Source organism: Amblyomma mixtum, chromosome 5 (genome assembly GCF_055824585.1).
Source record: "Amblyomma mixtum isolate Tamu chromosome 5, ASM5582458v1, whole genome shotgun sequence".
In the NCBI taxonomy this organism is placed as follows: Eukaryota; Metazoa; Arthropoda; class Arachnida; order Ixodida; family Ixodidae; genus Amblyomma; species Amblyomma mixtum.
In genome coordinates, this window is record NC_143016.1 from 100645854 (window position 1) to 100667995 (window position 22142).

General features: G+C 47.7%; 1 protein-coding gene across 4 annotated transcripts in view; it reads right to left on the bottom strand.

Moving 5' to 3' along the window:
• Positions 1-423: 423 nt before the first annotated feature.
• Positions 424-22142, bottom strand: part of LOC149343208 (calcitonin gene-related peptide type 1 receptor-like) — a 73892-nt gene continuing 52173 nt past the window's right edge. For 2 of the 4 annotated variants that reach the window (XR_016283109.1, XR_016283108.1), the window contains 5 exons: positions 16784-16869; positions 14006-14141; positions 11293-11334; positions 9012-9229; positions 6296-6436 (listed from right to left, as the gene is read on the bottom strand). Coding sequence is in view for 2 of the 4 variants with exons in the window: in XM_089545757.1 (XP_089401883.1) it covers positions 6224-6436; positions 11293-11334; positions 14006-14141; positions 16784-16869 (477 nt within the window). In the remaining 2 variants the exon portion in view is untranslated. Of the gene's footprint in view, positions 6437-9011; positions 9230-11292; positions 11335-14005; positions 14142-16783; positions 16870-22142 lie in introns of all 4 variants that reach the window. The other 2 variants (XM_089545757.1, XM_089545756.1) reach the window with 1 other exon arrangement.

Below are 22142 nucleotides of genomic sequence, written 5' to 3' on the forward strand. Positions count from 1 at the left end.
ATCGTCAGAAGCCTTTAAGTCCACTTTTATTTATTTCAGTGCCTGTACCACCGTCATAACGGCATCAGAATGAATTGAGGAGTTTTCGGTGTCATCGCCGTCGCTGTTAAGTTGTCATGGCGACAAAAGAAAATTCAGCGACCACTGCTAGACCACGTGGCTTCTCCGAAACAAAAATGAAACCGCAGCATTGCCGTACTGACCGGTTGTCCTTTGAAGAGGTGCTCCTCATGGGCCTTCGTTCTAACGTCTTGAAAAGAGTGTCTTTTGTGCGGAAGAGGCGAGGGCATTATGCTACTTTGGTGAATACTTTTCGCGTTGACACTAGAGAGTACAGTTAGGGATTTTTCTTGTGTGTCTTGGTCCGCAGCCTCCCTGCTGCGCCATGCGAATGTGTAACTGATAATGAAAAGTTACGGGATATTTCAGGATACTTGGTTCAGTTTTTATTTGAACAGTACATCAACTAATTCTCCGGAAATAATTGTGAACAGAAGAGTAGGACTGATGATCCATATTGCTACCAGCTGCATCGGGATTGCGATGAATGAAACGGTGACGTCGCAAACATTTGACCGTGGCGTTGATTAAAAGAGAATATCTTGATAAATATGAAACCCCCTCAGCGAAGATGCTGTAGCCTTGCTTTGAGAGAGAGGGATTTTCATGACCTTCAGTATCACAGCACGGTCAACAGTTGAGGCCGCGGGATGTGGGAGTAGTTCTGGTTCCTACCCAGATGCGAGGTGCAGGGTTCTGGGAGGCTGCAGAGTTCTATGTTAGTCGACGTGCGTCATGACAACAGTACCATTCCGTGAAAAGTTGAATCCCAGTGCATAACCTGCATGCGGATTTCCTTGTGTGGTCACAAAAATATTACAAACATGAACACTGTAGACATTGAGAAAGAGAAATATTTGAGCATAGAAACACCTTTCTGGCAAAACAGCAATCTTAGCGTGAAATCATCAAGCAGAACAAAAAAGTTCTTACGCTCATTTTCGCTCTGGTAAGAAAAGCGCAAGGCGAAATTTTGACCTGAGTGCATGTGTAGCGTTACAGAAAAAGCAGTCGGCCATTTGTTTGCCATCTATTCAGATTGAGGAGGAGTTTTTTGCTTAATAAATTTTGGAGGGCACCACAACCGAAGTTCATGTTTTATGTGACCCTGATGCTCTCATGATGGCCGCTACCAGCAAAACTCAGACTTGATGTTGTAGTACAATGCGAGAGCACAGCGCATTTAATGAAGATGGAGAATGATTTCACAGGAGTGGATTGCATAATATGGCGGGAAAACGGCTTTGTATTTCAGGTGCCTTCGGTGAATGCGGTGTCTTAGAATCATTGTAAACAAAAAAATAACAGTTTAATATGTCAAGGACAGACAGAGGGTAATTTCATACGTTTGCTGAGATTAGAAAAAAAAAAATGGTTATGAATAGAGAAAGAGGGAATTCGAAAATTCGTCGGATACAATATTGTAGGTACATCGAAAAATAGAGCGAACAAGACAGAGTTTACGTTTCTTGAAAGAGTGCCTGCAAGAGCTACCGCGTTTTCACGTTAAGCACATATGTTACAGAAGGATACGCTCGCGTAGTGCTGTACAACACGACCGCGCGCGTACAAACATTGAATAGAAGAATATAACACATTTGAAGAGCTTCCACCATATATTCAAAGGAGGCAAACCTTCGGGCTAATCGCACAGAACTTCATTCATTCAAAGCAGGCGACTGCACTCAACTGCACTCAATTGCACTCAACTACATGTCTCGGTTAAAGATTTCTGCTTAGTCTCACTGGCTAGCACAAGCTAATTTTTTGACGCTGAAGCATAAACAACAGGCAATTAGTGAGCAAGCACACTGCCGTATTTGTACCTCCTTTTTTTAGCATTCCTTCGTCGACGGCACCGGATGCTTGAGATGTGATATGCGAGTTCCCGGTATAGTTAAGCGCTGCAGCCATGCGAAGCTACTGCCAAAAGAATCGGCGTTCAGAAGGAATTAAGAGACTTAAAAAATTCGGGAAAAAAATACCGCTCCCTCTTTCTATAGCTTTGTGTAAATGGAAGCGAACCGGTAATTAGTTAAGGTTAATGTTTTCGCAAATATTTTGTTTCGTCGGTCTTTTGCAAGTTATGTAGCCTCGCGGAAGGGAAATCCGTTCTGTCTTTATGGTAGGCGCACTTATCTTAGGGGACGAGAAGGGAGAGGGTAGGACTAGGGTCTGTGATTTTAGAGATACGAGTGACATCTACCAACGACACTATTAGCAAAGGAAGTGAAAGGAAATAACGTCAGTTTTGTGAACGAATGGCTACATTCCTAATAATGGATACATGAGGACATATGCAAGGTGCGGGTAAGAAGGACGCGACAGATTGATCGCGGCAGCAGTTTCTAACACCTCGGCTTGACACTCATCGTTAGTACGAATCTAAAAGTGAAGGCTGCCTTGCAGGTTGCCGATGGAGGCTGTAAACGATTCATACAGTGTTCCACACACTTTCCCAGAGCTCGCGAGAAGTGCATTGCGTTGTGCGTTGGGATCGCTTACGAGTGGCTTGGGGCTCGAAAGGGCATTCTGCTATGCGTGTGTTTTCTTGCGGGTCGCGGTTTACTTCTCATGGCTCAAAATGTTCTGCTGAGCATACAGGGCAGGCAAATGTCGTCAGTGAGTACATAATTAAGGGCGCAGTTCAAGCGCTCTAGAAAAGTGCGTCGGGGCCTATACCGCACACCACACGCTTGTCTGGAACGCTCAATGCGTTATTGACATTTACACTTTCATCCTGAATTAGATATAAAGCTTTGGGGAGGGATAGGTAAACCGCGACTTACGCGAAGACGTACAGCCCCCTTCAGAAGCACACAGCTCAAGGAGTTTGCTTCTAAGCTGTTTAGCGGGCCTTGGGAGGTTTGAGGACGCAGAGTCCTTCTTCTTGGGCCGTATACTTTGTACACTGCCGTAAAAACTATACCCATTGGACCGTATGCTTTTTACGGGGGAGGGATGGGGTGGTGAGGGGTGTACATGCGGTCTGAACATGGACACAATCTACAGGTGTGAATCTAGTAGGTACAAAGCCCGCCCTCAAGCGTATACTCATAACAATACTGAGGCGTGCAGCAATCTGCTGCGATTATCGATCCCCTGTGGCAAAACTACAAAACGCTGCGGCCCCGTTCTGACTTGGAAGAAGCTTCGTCGACATATATTAATATTGCTTGAGACATAACTGCAGAGCAAGACCACATTAACATTAGCAGGACACACACACGGACGGACGCTGCACTCAGAATTGGTTTATTGCAAGCAGGCAAACTGAATATAATACTTTACTGCACATGCGCGGTCCGTCTAAACAAAGCCAAATAATGTCTGTCTGCCCATGTGCAACGCAGGTCTTATATTCATTGGTATTAGTATCTAGGGCTTAACATCTCGAAGCGACACATGGGCTATGAAGGGCGCTGCAGTGGAGGGCTCCGGATTAGTTAAATTTACCTTTGGTTCCTCAACGGCCGCTGACATCATACAGCAGTGTGGCGCTTTTGCGTATCTCTTCCATCGAAATGTAGTCGCGGCGAGAGGGGGATTCGATCCCGTGACCTTGGGATCACCATCCGAAGTCCAAAGGCCCTGAGCCACAGTGGCGGGCGGTCATGTATTCAGCTTGCTTTCTTACAATTAACCATTTGTCAGTGTAACATTCATCCCAGTGTGAGTGTCTTCCTAATGTGAACATGGTTGTCGCTCAACAGATTTGTCTGAAGAATCAAACCAATTCGCCCGAAAGCTCGTTTTATTTCTGCACTGTTGCGCTGAGAAGCATGGCTGCGAACGCTGAGCTTTTAGTGAATGCAACTGCACGCAGGTCTGCGAGGTACCGACCACGAAGACTCGCTCTTTGCAAGTGCAAACCAGCACCTCTTGTGCGGCTTTTCACAAAGCTACATGCAAAAAAGGCACGGAATAAAACTATAATCCCATAATGTCGACTCGTGATCAAAAGCATGACACAAGGATTCAGCTTTTGTTGATTGCGATACCATGGCGTTTAGAAGACAGACGCATATCTTCTGCATAACTCTAGGTTTATCTATGCAAAACTTCAAAACACTCACGTTATAATGACAAGTCAGGTTCGTACGAAAGTACTGCGACATTGCAGCACGCAGTCGTTGCTTATCTTACAGCTCACAGAGACAGACTATGTTTAGTGCCTTTCGTGCCGTAGGAGTGTGAACGAGGGTGCGCCTCACTTGATGCTGCCTCCTGCAATACCTCAATTTAAAAGAAATGTTTCTGAAGCAGCCCTGATATTTTTGCACGGTGTAGGACTGAGCGCGCGTCCGCGACCCCCTTCGCGTCTTATTACATTTTGCGCTTTCCTAGCTCCTTTCGGTTCGCAGATTGTTGCTGTCATCATCATCAACATCAGCCTGACTGCGCCCACTGCAGGGCAAATGCTTCGACCATGTCTCTCCAATTAACCCTGCCCTGTTTTCATCTATGGTTACCATTATCGCCAACGACATGCTGCCACTACCACAAGCATAATAGGGCACTGTATCAGCTTGTCATTTAGAGCTCGTAGATGATGCTACTAGAGTCCGCAGTACACCGCTCGCGTGCTCTGGAATGGTGTGCGAAGCACTGTACCGAGAACTCTGCATACAGATAACACACGACAGAAGACGGTACGTGACTTCTATCTACGCGTTACAGAAGCCTCTGAGCTTGAACCGCATATTCACTGGCAAAGCATTCAAAAGGCAATGATTGCACAACTTTCTTTCTTGAGCACCGCTGACACTTCCCCATAGACAAGTTTCTCATATGTTCATCGCTGCAGTGGCACATATTTCTCAAGATGCAACACTCCTGAAGTAGTTGAGGAGAAGGGTGAAGTACGAGTTGAAGACGACAGGGGTATGAGAATAACTGTAGTACTGGCCTTGACGCAGAGAATGCACGTGAAAGACGCGCCCACATGCAGACAGAAGGAAGAGGAGCCCAAAGCAGCGTTACAATCTGTAGGTGGGGTGGGTGTACGCATCCTCGACGCTATCACCTTATCCCTGAAATTTTAAGGACAGAAGTGAATGGAGCAGTGAATGCAATCAACTCATGCAGTTAACTTATTCCCCGTCTATAACTTTTAGCAGAGATTTCAGAACAGAGAAACAAAGAAAGAGAAAAGGAAGAAGTTTTGTTAGAAAAGAATCCTGGTTGGCAACTGCCCATAAGGGAAAGGAAACAGCGGGAGAAAGATTCAGTTATTATAACCATCGGAGCGCAGTGATACCTAAAATGCCTGTACAATGCTAAGAAGCCACACATGCTCTGGCAAACCCTGTAGACCACAGCACAGTAGCCAAACGCGACGCACTTTTTCATTTAGTTCTGTGTAATGTATTCTGCACATCACCGCACTTAGTGCCACAGGTGGCGAAGAGGTTTGTAGCGGCCTGCTTGGCTCGAGGCAGAGTGACGAATCTTCTGCGCCCTGAGTTGAAATGCGAGTATTACCGTCTTTGACGCACTCGGTGCGTCGGCTTGAGATTTACTGCAGGTTTTAATGAGTAGGGGTTCTCTCTGGCCTTATGGTCACTAACCGAACTCCTCCTTAAGAGGAACCCTGACCTTCCGAGGTCGCACTCTTCTTCAGCCGGCTGAGAATGATTTAATGACGACATTCTCGGATAGTTCGTTTATATCCAGGCCGGAAAATAAAATGGATGGACCTGCTAGCAAGTTCGGTCAGCACGGCCGGAGCAGCCCAGTTATTTAACCTTTTTCTCACACGAGGAACACACCGTCGAAGAAAAAGAAAAAAAAAGGTCGCTGTGCAGTTGTGTTCGGGTCCTTCTTGCAATGTTCTTCGCTGTAAGGCGCAAGCACTAAGGGAAGCATTCTGCCTTTATGCACGTCTTCCTCGATAACGTGTAGCACACTGAAGGTAACTCGAAGCACGTCTCTCACCACTCTCACATAAACACATCAGTACAAACACAACCAGGCCGGACGAAAGGGCCACGTAGCATATCGTTCCAAGGCGACGATTTCTGAGAAGAGCGCTGTTTTGTTTTTTGACACTGACACTGGAGTACACAGTCGAAGCGGCTTCACGGTCCTGTTTTGACGGCAACTGGAGAGCGCTCGCTTCTTTGGAGGAGGGGGGTCGGAGGAAGTTGGACGGGCAAGAATGTCAGTTCCAGGTCTCCTCCTCGAGCGCGGTGCTGCCGTTTCGCGCACAGATGTACTTCTTGACGGAGCCGTTGTTTGGGTTGAGCGAGTCGCCGACCGACGTGACGTGCGTAGACACGGACATGCGGGTCATGGCCATGCTGTGGCCTCTGCGACTCGAGAAGCCCCGCTGCAGGCGGTAGCGCCCGTACGAACGTCGCAGCAGGTACAGCACCTGTGAAGGCCGCGTAAGAAGGGGGAACGGGCATAACATTTATTAGAACCGGAGGCATTTGCGCCGAGTAATGAGACCAAAATAAACAGCTACTAAGCGGAGCATGCCGCGACAGACACTCTCGCGGAGAGCTGCACCTTTGATTTCGAAATAAAAGGAGAACTAATAAGGAAGCAATTACTCATTGACATCCCCCCAAGCGCAGCTATACGGCTACAAAGGAAGGGAAAGGTGGCCCTGGGTCGTACCTTGGACCAAGATGAATTTCTTTTTAACTGCGAAGTTTCTGAGAAAGCTGTTTAGGTTTCTTTTGTAGCCATATGGCTGCGCTTGGATGGATGTCAATGAGTAATTACTCCCTTATTACAAATCTACTCCACCTTGAGGGATACCCCTAAGCATTTTACCAAAAGGAAAACTAAAGTTGTTTCATGTCAGAGTGACAGTGTGGCACATATGCTTTGCTAAGGGTCATGCTTTCGAACATTTATGAGGCAATATATTCTGCACAGTACTGCAGACGGCTGTTTTATTCCATGTAGCAATAAAGCACAGCGCTTAGAATTGATGATAATACAAAGAAACAGGGCTATTTTTCATGCTAAGTGAATATAAACAAAGCATATGGTGAAAGAGCGTTGCAGGAAGAGAAACTACGAGTAGCAATGTTTGAACTCCAAAGAAAGCTGTGGAGTTTTAAAACACACGGGCCAACTCACTGCAGCATTTTATCTGACGAAATGTATAGAGAAAGAATTTTAAATAGACTGTAAATCTTGAAAATCTGTAACTCTTGTGCTGGCATGTATCTTCCGAAAGGAAAGTTGAGGGCGAAATACTTGGTCGTCTTGAGTCGCCCTCATTGACGAGCGAATCTTTTATTTGTGTTTACAACAAGGTTTGGAGCGGATGCCCATTAACGGTTACACATCAGCGATTGTACGTTTCGGCTATATACACCTTCCACTTTCTCCGTCTAACTCATGCCTGCTTCAAGTGAATTTATACAGGATGCAGTGCAGATACCTAAGCAGTCCATGCTACCATGTTACTAGCAAAAGTAGTCTGTGTACTCCTAAAAAAAATCTTTCTGGTAGAATTTTCTGCACCCAAGGTCAGTACCAAGTATTGCTACCACAGGTTCTGCTGTACCCTTTGTGTTGTTCATTAATCAAAAGAAGAATACAACGTGTATGGTTGCATTCATCTGCATAGCGTCAGAAACAGTAAGCATAACGACGTAGGTTTAGAGTACTTTCCTTTTTGAAACACTGTGGCCCAAATGCCTACAGGAATGTGTGCAGTTATCTGCAGATATGTGCAGAGATAAAAGCTATGTGCCGGAGAGAGGGCTGCAGTTCATTCATACAGGTTAGTTTAACTGAACAGTAGAAAGAGAACAAGGACGTTGAAGAAACGTACAGACGAGGACGAAGCATCGTCCTCGTCTGTACGTTTATTCAACGTCCTTGTTCTTTTTCTGCTGCTCAGTTACACGATCATGAACCAACTAGCTCACCAAACCACCTTATTACAGGTTAGTTATTTTGAACATGGCTGGAGTGAAAGCAACCTCACCTCTCGAGGTCATGCGAATACTGGATGATGTGCAATAAAATCGTAATTGCAGAAGAACTGAAAACCTTTCCAGGTTGCGCTGTTTTAGCATACAGAACGACTTCTAGGCAAGAAAGTGCCTAAAACTCGCCAATCAATAAGAGGGCATGCTAAATTTGGCAGAGCCGTCCGAAGAGCATGCAAACAGACACTGAAGCACTCGTGCAAGCAGTCCCATAAGGCAGCAATTTTTTGAGGAGAATAAAATGAAATAATGCGAAAAGTTTTGTTAAAACGGAAACAAGCCTTACTGCCTAACAACAGCGCCACATCGTTTTATGAAGACGCACAATAAAAGGACAGAGGCAGTCAACACATCCACATTATCAAAACGGCAGGTGTGATAGACATGCTGCCGCAGAGGCGTGTGCTTGTGGCTTAACCAATACTTAACAATCAGTCACTAGAATTGCTGCATCGAAGATTGCAGAGGATATCTTTGGGAAGTACAGACTTGTTTCGTTTTGAGATATCATGCCAACTGAAGTATCAGAGCACGAGTTTAATCCCAAGCGTTCACAGTACACACTTAAGCAGTCGCCGTCGAGGACAGTACAAAAAGAAGGAACTGTATGGCTAACTTTCCAGTGAAAGCTATCCTTCTTCAGGCGCGACGGCAAAGGTCCTAAGATACTGACTCTTGGTATCGCGTGCAACTTTTCCAGCGCAGGAACCAAGCAGAAGTCGGCAGCCGAAACAGGACACTATGAAGCCTAATCCGCTTTTGAGGGTCTGCACAACAGTGCCCACCAAGATGCCACAAGCAAACGCCTCGCATTTCTTAGAAGACATCTGCAGTCAAGGACATCAAGGACACAGGATAGGGGCGGAGATTGTGCACAGCGTAATATCTCCTTCAAAAACGATAGACCTGGCGGGAAAAAAACGGGGCTGAGAGAGAGAGAGCATGCAGACACGGAACGTGGGGGAGGAGGGAAGCGAATGGCGCTGCACTCACGGAGCACGGCCGAGGGAAGTGAGGGCAAGGCCGAGCACGCTTAGCTGGCAGCCACGACGTCGGAGGCGCCCTGCCGGCGGCGGGGCGAGCGATGCGGAGGCCCCGCCCACTCAGCAAGCTAGGACCTGGGTGCGCGTCGAACGCCGCCGGTCGCTCGCCCTGCCCAGCGACGACTCCAATTTCATCAGTTCGATGGACCGCGAGATTTGGCCCTGAATCTGTCGGGGACACAGGAGCGCGTTAATCACCGTGGATGCTCCCGGAACCATTCCGTCGGCACCGATCTGTGGCTCAGTGAATGTTTCACAGAGAAGCATGCAACGCAAAACATGTGTCCTTGTGTTTCTGATATACTGATCCTATACTTCTGTCAGTAGCTGTGAATTTGGAATAACGGACCGCTTACAGCTGAGAAAATTGTCGGATCTTTCAGAAGCGAGAGCCAAACTGGTTAAGCTCTGGCAACATCCTGCAACCTCCACTGTTCTTTATTTCGCAAACGAAAGCCTTTGGCCGTCTTTTCGATGAATTATAGGCATAGCCGTGGTGCAATGTTTTGCTGTGAGCGAGTGTTTCCGACAGGACAGGTGCATGCTTACAAACGGGTTGTATCAAACGAAAGAAGGCTGATGTCCTCCAGCTTTATATCGCGCTAGTTCCGTGCCTTTCCCAACAGAAAGTATTGCCTGATATGGAGATTTATCACTCTCAATAATGTCACAGAACTTTCCACAGTTGATCAGTACTGAGAAAATATTGAACCAAATCCTTGCTTTGCTCAACTCCTTCGAAGCGCGGGCTCTTCAACTGCTCGGCTTCATGACTAACGGCTTCATAACGATGGAACTTCGTACACGAGTACCTTGCACTAAGTCTAGTAATTCTTTCGCGCATACGAAAAATTTAGCACAATTGCATTATTCAAATGGTTTCAAGACGAAAGTATACCATATGGCGCTGTTGCTAGGCGGTCATGTCATAAGGTGCACATCTCACACTAGCTTTTAGCCTGACGTACCAGGTGGCACCCAACCTCTGCCATGCTGCTTTACCCATTGCACTAGTGCTACATTGTAATTAAGAAAGGTGCTTTTGCGAAAAAGCAACTAAATAACACACAGCCAGACGTGACTGCAGGCACTGCGAATGAAGTTTAGCACTAAGAAAAAAAAAAGAAAGCAACAAATCAAGCAGTGCAAGACATGCATGCCCTGGGAAAGCGAAGCTGGGGGCTTTGGGGTGCGAAAATGCTTATTTTGTTAGGAATAAAAAGTACCCGTTCAGAGTGATGCAGCAGTGCTGTAAAGAGCTAAAGCAGACTACAGTTTGTTCCGAGTGGTAGTAGGTAAGAAATACGCTGACTGGAATGCGAAGGTGCGCTTTACTAGCGTCTTTCTGCAACAAGAGCCTCAGTTTGAGATATCTACCTGATGTACAGGAATTGAGAAGGCATGTTTGTTTTTTTCTTTGAGCTCACAGAAGCCAGCGGTTCTCAGTGTTACCATATGACCGGCAAGTGGGAGTTTCCCTGAAGGTTATAGAAATGCCAATGATGTTTATATAGTAGCGAGTCAAAACGAAGGATGGCCAGTACGACGTGTGCCTATAAAAGCAGGCATGCCGTTAAAGTATCAGGGGGAGGTGGTGAGGAGCAGTGGATACCAATATAGCCACCGACATATTATGGCTACACACGTTCCAAGAGACGATGCAAACAGAATATGTTTGTTTACGATTTGCGATTATGTGCTGGTGTGTCAAAATAGTAAACTCTTTGTTGAAGTCATACGTTTTGGCTAATACGCGGGTTTGCGCTAACAAAGAGCTGGTGAATTTTTTTCCAAAGGCACTTTGGAAAGAAGCCGATAGTGCGTATCACTTGCATATAAGACGCTTGGCTGTGCAGCATATCACCTGTGTTCGTGTCTAATTAATAATGGTTTCCTGTAATATTCCTTGCTTGATGTGTACTATTCATTCATAAGTATATTTAAAAACGTAGTTGGTAAGCACACTTGTGGGATAGTTGAACCAAATTTTGAATATGTTAACACCACATAACTTGACACAATTCATGCAGGTCATGCCTGCACTTATGACCACGCTAGTTGCGTTATCGCTTAATACTCTATGAATATTATCAGCAGCCCAGTTGTCACCCTCCAAGCTACAAGTCTCCCACAGTTTCCTCACTCATCAAGCAAGTGGTAGTTTAGTTTCCGGCCGACATTATTAGTTTTACTAAATAGATAACAGAGCCTAAGAATGACTTTTCACTTACCTCTCCATTGAGATAGCAGAATATCACAGCTACAAAAAATCCCTGCAAGAAAAAAAATAAACATAATAGAGAACATGATTGCCATTTCTCTTAGAAATACGCAAAAAAAAAAATCTTCCCAACTGCGCACATGAATGGTACAAAATGTGTCGAAAATGGCTCCATGTGACGCATGCACCAGTCAACTCATTTCCAGAGTTATATAGAATAATAGTTTGTAATATCAGCCTTCTGCATTGAATATGGGAAGAAAGAAATATTTTTATGTTATGCAACAAACAAACAAAAAAAACATTAGAGCTTACTGCGGCACCCGCATTGGAGAAATGCGTAAGCATGAGTTTTCAAACTTCGCGCCTTGCTTTGTTTTCAAATTTGGCGCCACGCGCTGGCTTCGCCGACACTTCCGGTCACGTGGTGCCACAATTGTGGCGTTTCAAATTTGGCGCCACTTTTGTTTCGGCCCCGACCACTTTTTGAACATTTTTGTCTCTAATTAATTAAATAATGAACCTACCTCCACCCCCCGATTTCCCGCGCGAGAGTTTTTGATGCTCTATTCGATGGTGCTTTCTTTTTGGCAAAAACTCATTCATTCGGACGTAATCGTGCGGACAAGCTCATGATGACACGAAACCGCCAACTTTTCGGACATTTTTGGCTTCAATTAATTAAGTTATTAACCCACCTCAACCCACCGATTTCGCGTACGAGATTTTTGGTGCTCTATCCGATGGTACCATTCTTTTTCGCATAAACCCATTCACTCGGACGTAATCGTGCGGACAAACTACGCAAACCTAGCCATACAATGTTTACGCATTAATAAAAAAGATTGAATTCGATCACACATGTGATCAAGTTGAACAAAGAATGCATTTAGTACTTTGAATGCCCTTGGTTTCAAAGCTCAGTCGAAGAGGATATCGATATTTACCGACGGACTAGGGAATGCGCATCACCCGCATTTATCACCTTTGCATATTACGTAGATAAGACACTCTCCGGATGGGCTGTTTTTCCAGTCCTCGGTTGCTCAAAGCCCTCACAAACTGCACGCGATAGCTCTAAAAGGCACGGGACCTCGGTTCACGATGTGGCTATTTTACAACGCCCAAGCTGCGCGTCTAATTGTCCCTTAATCTTGCCTGGAATGGAATTTGATACAATTATTTTCCGCTCAACGGCTAGCTTAGCATTTCGACGGCACTGGGGAATCGGGGGAATCTACTCCAGCGTTGCGGTAGCAGTTTCCACTGCTAGTGAAGTGCTCATTAAATCACAACCCAGCGTTGCGGCTTCGTTAAAGCCCTCCCCATCGCGCAGGGGCAGGGTCAGTGCGGGGCTTCTGCACGCTTCAATAACTTCCACATTAGAAGGTGCACGAAGGATCTTGTTAGTTGGGGCTTATCTCTCCAGCAGTGAGCGCAGCTGATTTCGGTCGGCGGTTGCGCCACGTCACCCAGTCACGCCCTGCGGAAGCATATTAATGTAGCTCGGTGTTCTAATTAGCTCAGCGAAAACTCCTGCGCGGCGATCCCTAGTTTCCGGTTAGTTGAATTTCGAAAGCACTGATGTCAGCACGGTTCGACGGGCAGCGCTGGGCCTTAAGACGGTCAAACCGGAAGCCGCGAACGGTGTCTTTCGCGCGCGCTTCTTCAATCCGTATGCTAAATTTCTGCATAATAGACGGCTGTGCGTATGCTGACGTCATCACCTGAGCCGTGTGTGCACGTCGCTACTTAGTCAGGCCGCTTGAAGCTGAGATCCAAAGCGTCCATTTAAGGGTCCTGTCTTATCTCTGGAGAAGGTGATGGGTTTATCCCCATTCCTTGTGATTTATATATTTCTGTGCGGGCCTTTAGCGTCTGAGACGTTTCATATCAGCGTGAAACTATAGTGGACAGTGCAGCTTGTAGCAGCTGGCCAAAAATTAATGCGGAGCTGTTCAGTAGGGCGTGCTTAACACGCTCACTACGGCGGAGATTTGCGGAGCCCTAATCCCTGTGCAGCGTAGCCCAACGGTGGGCCACCTGTAATTGTCTTGGGTGCGTTACGGCAGAGTTGCAATGCACAGGGAGCCACGGCGAAGCCAACTTCTTGGAAACGCCAATAAACGGCAACAGCGACATGGCATGTGTGCTCTTCACATGTTCTTTGATAAATCAGAGCTGACCCACGGATTCATCGCGCGACTCAGTATCCATTGCCGCACAACATGAATACACGGCGTGACCCACCGGAGACCCACGACGCAGTGAGCGTTTTAAATGCCGCTCCTTCGCTTTTGGCATTTAAAATGAGCCAACTGATATTAACTTGTGGTTCGTAATTTGAGGCGAATCATTCTTACGCCACTAAAGGTGCTTCCTTACCGCGTCCTGCTTTTTTTTTTCTTTGCGTACGTGGCTGCTTATATTGATCGCATATCCGGCGCATGAATGCTGCCAGAATATTTCGAAAATTCAGGTGAAGGGCAGTGCAAGTGAATTATGGGAATTTTATTAGGAACAAAGTAAAAAGACCTAAAGGAAAAACTGTTGTTGTCACTAGGAGTACCAGTTTCATACACTAACAACTGCACAGAAACTGCAATGGAAGAAGCATTCTAGACTCAGGCCAATGCACAACATACTTCGAAGTGCTCAGTCGGCTTACCAGCCAACACACGCGACCCGAAAGAGGAAGAGGAGCGAACAATCCTGCGTTCTACCTGGAGGCCATCTGACGCCTTGCTGATGTACTGGTAGACCTCCCAGGCCCCGCAGTTTGCTGGGCTCCGGTACACCGTCATCAGGAAGTGCATGCCGAACAGCGGGAACAGCACCAGCACGGCTCGTACGGCTTTCCTGGACAACAGAACAGATAAAGGCTCGTGGTTTGCAAATACCCGTCGGTCTAGTTTTTTATGAAGTTCGAGGGTCATATTTGTGGACACCAAGCGCCTGGAAAAAGTCACCGCAACTTGAGTTCAGTGCACACCGCTCTCCTCGAAGCATTATCACTTTGGGTTGCAAGACACAGTAGGTAGCATGAATCAGACGCTGTGTGAGAAATACAACTCATTGGCCTTGTGGGCAGGACGTATGCGTCTGTAGTCTGACTGCGGTCACACACGTGTTCTGATGAAGCGGCTTCGTTATTCTGTTTACGCGAGCTCGTGGTTTATAGCGAAATGCCGTACAGACATATTTGATAGCCAGGGGCAAAAGGCATTGCTTCGTCCTTCTGACAAGAGCTCATTACAGCCACAGGTTCCTTCTGAAAATTTCGCAGCATCTGGCACATAATTACTTCTCATCGTTTCCACCCGCAGTACTACAGAGCAAGGTTACTAGGCGTGCAGCGGCTTGCCGATCACAACTGAGACATGTCTGATTCTTGGCCAATTCCTCCAAACAGATTGTTATGGTATGGTATACGCATGGGGTTTGATGGCCTGGAGCGACATATGGGCTATGAGGGACGCCGTAGTGGAAGGCTCTGAATTAATCTGTATCACCTGGGGTTCCTTAACATGCGCGAACATCGCACTGCCCACGGCAGCCTTTAGCGATTCACTTCCTTCGAAATGCGGCCGCCGTGACCGGGTTTGATCTGGCGACCTTGGGATTAGTAGCCCAACAGCAAAGCCACTGAGACATCGTTGCTGATGCCTCCGAGCAGGCTGTATACTGCGTCCCAAGGAGAATGTATCTAATTGTGTGTGTGTGTAGGGGGGGAAGGTGGGGGGGAGATACTGAGCGCTCACACTGTTATCCAGAATGGGACTTAACGAGCTGTCTCTAAGTTCGGCCGCATTCCTTTCACGTTGTTGTTTGGTAGATACGTTTTTTCTTATTGCTTACGCATGATAAATACGCGTTCCAGAACACTAAAGAGCAATTAAAAAATGACGCTTTCATATTAATGTTAAAAAAAGAAAAAGAACGAGAAAAAGCTAGCCTGTGCTGATCAAAGCAGAGGAGGCTCGTTTAGAAGTAACTAAGGTTAATGCAGCCTGGAACCTAATTACTCGCAAACCGGCAGCAGAAAAAAAAAGCGTTATGTGAAGTAACTTTGGCAGGACTGAACAAATGGTAAAAGAACACAACCTGCATTACGCAGCTTTGATTGGCGATGAAAGCTTAGCGAACAAGGGTGCCTCCTGCATCACAATATTCCGAAGCCCAAGGCCTCCCCTTTCGGCCGTGACGAAGCGAGTATGGGTGCGAAAATCAATTGCGAGGAAAAGAAGTAAACAAAAAAATTTGCACTGAGTAGCCTCAATTCGTCTCTTAAACGTGAGAGGGAGAGAAAATAGAAAGAAGTTATTCAGGAACGCAAGAGCTAGGTACTTGTATACTATGCATGTTGATGGGGCTGTGGAAATATAAAGAGCACGCAAGTTAGAAAAGGTAAGAGACTAACGCTCAGGGTTTTGGGCTGAAATAATGCCTGGACAACTGTAATGTTTGTTAACGGTTTGGAGGGATACTTAACAGAAAAATTATGGAAATACACAACAAATTAATAATGCAGCGGTGTCAGATGGCTCAGCATCCCGGCTGAAAAAGCGAGGGCTCGTCTCTGATGACGGGTTTATATTTCTTCCTACACAATAAAAGCCCATTTTGAAGGTAACCGAAATCTCTTTCCAGGCGGCGCTGCATTAGGGACAAAAAGTGTAAGCCGAAACGGGCTATAAGACCCACCAGCCCACTCTGCGAACTTTCCATTACACACGACCGGATATGCTCAACCGAGGGCCGCCCTCGTGTGTGTGCCGCTTCCACCCCTCCCCAAACTAAGAAAATAATAAAAATAAAATAAAATCTCGCAAAGAAAAACTGCGCTTCGCGTGTGTACGAATTATCTTGCGTTGAACGTACTCTTGACAGCTGTCAGGTGGCGACACCTGCCTGCCGCTATCATCATCATCATCTTCCGGCTGCGCTGCATCCAACTTGGGTGCATTTAAGTACAGTTCGGAGGCCTGCACAAAGTGGCCCAGACTGGGCGGCTAAGAAGGAATCCGTGCAGCATGTCTGCTCGCGGATTTTAAGTTTGTGGCGTGTGGAGTTCGTGGACATTGTCCCGAGTTTTAAAGGGGAAAGAATTTTAAATGTAGGGGATAGAATCAAACATCACGGAGACGGATCCGAGCAGAAAGGACCGCGATAGCGATGAATAAAATTAAAGGTATCTGAAACTAGACACCAGATATAGGATAAGGAGTTATAGTACAATAAAGCAGTTTTGCGGAGTATAGTTCGAAAGCAGAACTAAAAAATTCCGCTTTCTTATAATGGCCACACGCCGCCAAAATCGCGAGAGAAAAACACGGCCCATCAGAGTCGAATGTATACGGTATATCTCCGCAACGCATGACACACACTGGTTTACTCTGGAGACGCGCGTGGGGGAAGAGCATCCCAATATATATCCTTCTGTGTTGTCAGGAGTGTTTTTTTTTATTTTACGGCTTGAAAAATGCGAACGAAGTGCTCACCGAAACTGGCTCGGTTCGTTGGCGTGAGTGCTTCTCAGCTTGGTGACGAGGACACGGATGATGTTGCAGAGAAAGACGAAGTTGGCCTGGGAGAAATGAAAGCGGAGAAAGAAAAAGTTGAAGGAAGAAGCAAGAAAAACTTTTCAACAGGAAATTTCTTAGCGCTGCCTTGTTTCTCTCTGAATTGCCTTCGACTCTTACTCCACAGCTCCATTCAGGTGCCCACCTAGAGTGATACAGATACAGCTCCTGTCCTGTTCTCTCCTTTTCTCTTTTTCCTTTTCTTTCCTTTCCTTTACTTTCCTTCCCTTTCCTTTCCTTTCCTTTCCTTTCCTTTCCTTTCCTTTCCTTTCCTTTCCTTTCCTTACCTTACCTTACCTTACCTTACCTTACCTTACCTTACCTAAAGTCACTGGAACTCTGAAAGTACCGCAGCTGTTTTCTCTTCGCCGCCGCGCCGCCTATTGGCCAGTTTTGATCACGTGATAAGGCGCCTACATAGATCGTCCACTCGCTCTAGGAGCCGACGGTGCGCAGTGCTTCCGAGGTGGTTGGACGGCGTATTTTATGAAGTAGCACGTTCAGTATAGCGTCTGTGTGCGTGTGCGCGCGTGCCTGTGCCTCTATCTGAGCGTATGTCTGTGTGCGTGTCTCTGTGCGCGCGCCTGTCTCTGTGCGCGCATGTGTGTTGCGCGCGCGCGTGTCTGTGTGCGTACGTGTGTCTGTCAGTGCGTGCGTATCTGTGTGCGCGCGTGTGTCTGTGTATGCGAGTGTCTGCGTGCGTATCTGTGTTCGCGTGCGTCTGTGTATGCGTGTGTCTGCGTGCGTATCTGTGTGCGCGCGTGTCTTTGTGCACCGCGTGTCTCTGTCAGTGCGTGTGTCTGCGTGCGTATCTGTGTGCGCGCGTGTCTGTGCACGGCGTGTGTCTGTGTTTGCGTGTGTCTACGTGCGTATCTGTGTGCGCGCGTGTCTTTGTGCACCGCGTGTGTCTGTGTATGCGTGTCTCTGTCAGTGTGTGTGTCTGCGTGCGTATCTGTGTGCGCGCGTGTCTTTGTGCACCGCATGTGTCTGTGTATGCGCGTCTCTGTCAGTGCGTGTGTCTGCGTGAGTATCTGTGTGCGCATGTGTCTTTGTGCACGGCGTGTGTCTGTGTGCGTCGTGTGTTTGTGTGAGTGTGACAGCAATAAATGTCTTTGAAGACGTTGCTTTACGAGATTTTTTTCCCTGCTGGTCATCGATATTCGCTAATGAGGATTAAATAAAAAATAATAAATTGCAGAGTTTAACGTCCCGAAGAGACACGATAGCTATGAAGGGTGCCGAAGTGGAGCGCAGTGGGAGAATTTATGCCACCTGGAGCTATTTAACGTGTACTTACATCGCACTGCGCACGGGAGTTTTTTGTATTTCGCCTCCATCGAAATACAGCCACAGCGCGACCGCATGCTATCTGGCTATCTGGCCGCACAGTTAGAGCGTTGGACCCGTCGTCGACCTTGGGGTCGCCCAACTACCCCCCACAAGCCTCCGACCGGCGACTGACCACACGGAGGGAAGAACAGGAGGCAGGAAACAGCAAGTGCACATGGAACGTTTTATACGCATCAGACTTCCAAGTGAACCGATTTACTAAACGTTTTGCTATATCCCGCTCGTATGTACGCAGCCTGTCGGCTTTTAAGTTTTCCGGGCCCCGAAAACATGAATTTGGGAGCCTCTCACGGAAGCAAAATAGGACAAGCCTGCTTCTTACGTTGTTAGCTCACACCCGTGGGCTAAAGAATACGAGAGGCTGCGCAGCTGTCGTGCGACGCTTTCAAGGTTTTCGAAACCCTCACCTCATCTAAGGTCTCAATCATGAATACTTTCATTGATTAATTTTCGCGCAAAACCGATGAGCAAGGCGGCCGCAAGGGAGACCTTCTTCGCCTAGCAGACGACGCGCTCGCCGCGCTGGACCACCTCTGGCAACAACACCCCAATGTTGCCCGCGCGCCGCCCGCTGGTTGCGGTACTTTCAGAGTTCCAGTGACTTTAACCTTATCTTACCTTTCCTTTCCTTTCCTTTCCTTTCCTTTCCTTACCTTTCCTTTCCTTTCCTTTCCTTTCCTTTCCTTTCATTTCATTTCCTATCCTTTCCTTTCCTTTCCTTCAACCTCTTGCTCCTAATGCCTGCACGTGCGTACTATTCTCTGTGCCCAAAGGAGGTTCCGAGAAATTGACAGCCATCGCTGGTATCCTCCCCTCCCCAGCTCGAGGTCTGGGAAAGGCCGATGAACGAAATGTAAGGCATCTGCAGACTAACATGTTATTATGCCCAGCAATTTCAAAATATTTTGATCCAAAAGTGAGCGGGCGATTAAAACACTCTGCAGAAGTTGACAACTTTAACATGGTGTGGGCATGTCAAATGACCCCAACCTTCCTCCTACCCCCAACTCCACCCGACAGGACTGGGAGGCGACCCTGCTCAGTTGCTCTAGAGTGGAGAACCAAAAAGTCTTGGTCCATAGAGCGTGTGGCAGCTTTGACCAATGATGTTCCGGACTAGGGATGCCACCTATAGCGTAGCGGGGCATTAAGCCCCGCCCTCTAAAACTTGTATCAACAAAAGTTTATCTTACCCACATGTCAAGAACTGGGGATCCCTGGAATATCCTCGACCACCTGGGAATCTTTAACGGTGGCTCAGCGGTAATGGTGCTCGGCTGCTGATCCGAAAGACGCGAGTTCGATCCCGGCCGTGGCGCTCGAATTTAGATGGAGGCGAAATTCTACAGGCCCGTGTACAGTGCGATGTCAGTGCACGTTAAAGAACCCCAGAAGGTCGAAATTTCTGGAGCCCTTCCCTAAAGAATCTCTCATAGCCTGAGTCGCTTTGGGATGATAAACCCCGTAAACCAAACCAAACCAATCCAAGCCGTGCACTAACGTCGCCTGTGCGCTGTGCGATGTCAGCGCACGTTAAAGATCCCCAGGTGGTCGAAATAATTCCGGAGCCCTCCACTACGGCCCCTCTTTCTTCCTTTCTTTTTTCACTGCCTCCTCTACTCCTTCCCTCACGGTCAGGATTAGGTATCCGCCGAGAAGTGAGGCACCGCGCCTCTCAATTCCTGATAACGAAGGGTTACCAAGAAGCAGGCATCAGTATGGGCGAGCGTTCTCAACAGGGTCGTGACAGTGATGACGAGCTCACATTTTGATTGCGCCCCGCAGTCAATGACCAAACAATGAACAAGCACACGATGCCCGGTGTGGCTGCCAAAGGCTCTCACGCTTCGCCGGTAGTGGTGGTGTGGGCGGCTAATGGACCAGCGCGAGTGCGTGCCAGTCGACCTTGAAATGCTAATGGCGTTCAGAAACTCACTCGCGTGAGCTGCGCAGCGACCGCAAGGCTGCAATTGTCGTTACCCGTCATCATCATCAACCTGACTACGCCCACTGCAGGCATGTCTCTCCAATTAACCCTGTCCTTTGCCATCTGCAGCCGCTCTATCCCCGAAAACTTCTTTATCTCAGCCGCCCACCTAACTTTCCGCCGTTTCCTGCTGCGCTTCCTTTCTCTTGGAATCCACTCCGCTACCCTTAAGGACCAGCGGTTATTATCGTGCCTTCGCAAAACATGCCCTGCCCTAGCCCATTATGTCGTCTTTATTTCGACTAGGATGTCATTAACACCCGGTTTTAGAGCTAAGCTCTTTTGCGCCCGTTTCTGCGTTTCACGGCGTCACCGTCGCCATCGCCGTTGTAACCAGCAGTGGACACCTTAGTCGCGCTTTAAGCTGCGAAACGAATGAAGCGGGAGCTTGGAAAGCAAAGGAAGGGCGCATAACTGGCCTCTTGGAACAGTGAACACCTCAATCGTGCTTTAAGCTACGTGGCGGTAGTGACAGATGTGTGCTGCATGCGTTGGCATTGACAACGTTGTGCCATTTTAAGGAAAGGAAGTGTGCATAACTGGCCTCCTGGGTCATTGGACGCCTGAATGGCACTTATGCCTGCAGCCCACATCTCTCTTTCATCACCCCACGTACCTGTAAGCGCGATTCAGGTGTCCACTGGCCCAGGGAGCCAGTTATGCGCACTATGGCTTCAGCGCCTATGGCTTCAGCGCCGCGTTTCCGGCATAACGTCGTCAACGCCAACGCAAGTAGTGCACACCTTTCGCTACCGCCGCCAGCCGCGGTGGCTCAGTGGTTAACGCGCTCGTCTACTGAGCCACAGTACCCGGGTTCGATCCCGACCGCGGCGGCCGCATAGAGAAACATGTTTCTCTATGGCGGCCGCGTTTCGATGGAGGCGGAACGCAAAAGGCGCCCGTGCGCTTTGCGATGCCAGCGCACGTTAAATATTCCCAGGTGGCTCAGTGGTTATGGTGCTCAGCTGCTGACCCGAAAGACGCGGGTTCGATTCCGGCCGCGGCGGTTGAATTTCTTTGGAGGAGAAATTCTAGAGGCCCGTGTACTGTGCGACGTCAGTACACGTTATAGATCCCCAGGTGGTCGAAATTTCCGGAGCCCTCCACTACGGCGTGTCTCATAGCCTTAGTCGCTTTGGGACGCTAAACCCCATAAACCAACCTATTAAGGCGAAAAGCCTTTAATGGCTCATACTATCGTGACCAAGACGTGTTAGCAAATTTTTCCGCGTTTCAGATTGGTCGAAATGGTCGTGACGTTAATGCGCGCGAATTTTGACGGGTGTCCACCCAAATATGCGATACATTTACTGCACAATTTCATTTCCTCAAATACAATTTTCATTTTCTTCATCACGGCCCATCTTTCTTCTTTCACTCCACTTCCTTCCTTCCTGTACGGTGCGGTTCAGGTGTCCACCGAGATGACAGAGAATTACAGCGCCATTTCGTTTCCTCAAAAAGCGTTGCGTTCAAAGGGCAACGCATCGCGCCGAACGGGTGGTGGCGTTCCGTGGACTCCCTGGCAGCGCTACAACACGCTGTCGCGTTCCACTCCTAAAGGCAAAGATTAAGCGTCATAAATTGACAGTTAATTAACGCACCAACAGAATGCGAAGCGAACAATCGCGTAGCAGAATGCAGCACTGAGGCTTTCGCCTTCCACTACTTTAGCCGCTAAAGTTCCTCGTAATTTTTCCGGAGACCTCCCCTACGGCGCCTCTTTCTCTCCTTCGTTCACTCCCACCTTCCTCCCTTCCCTACGGCCCGGTTCAGGTGTCCGCCGATATATTTGAGACAGATACTGTGTCATTTCCTTTCCTCAAAAACCAATCTACCAATTTTACCGCCATGTAGATTAAAGCACGATTGAGGTGTCCACTGTTCTAAGAGGGCAGTTATTCGCCTTCCCTGCTGGTTACAACCGACAACGGCGACGGC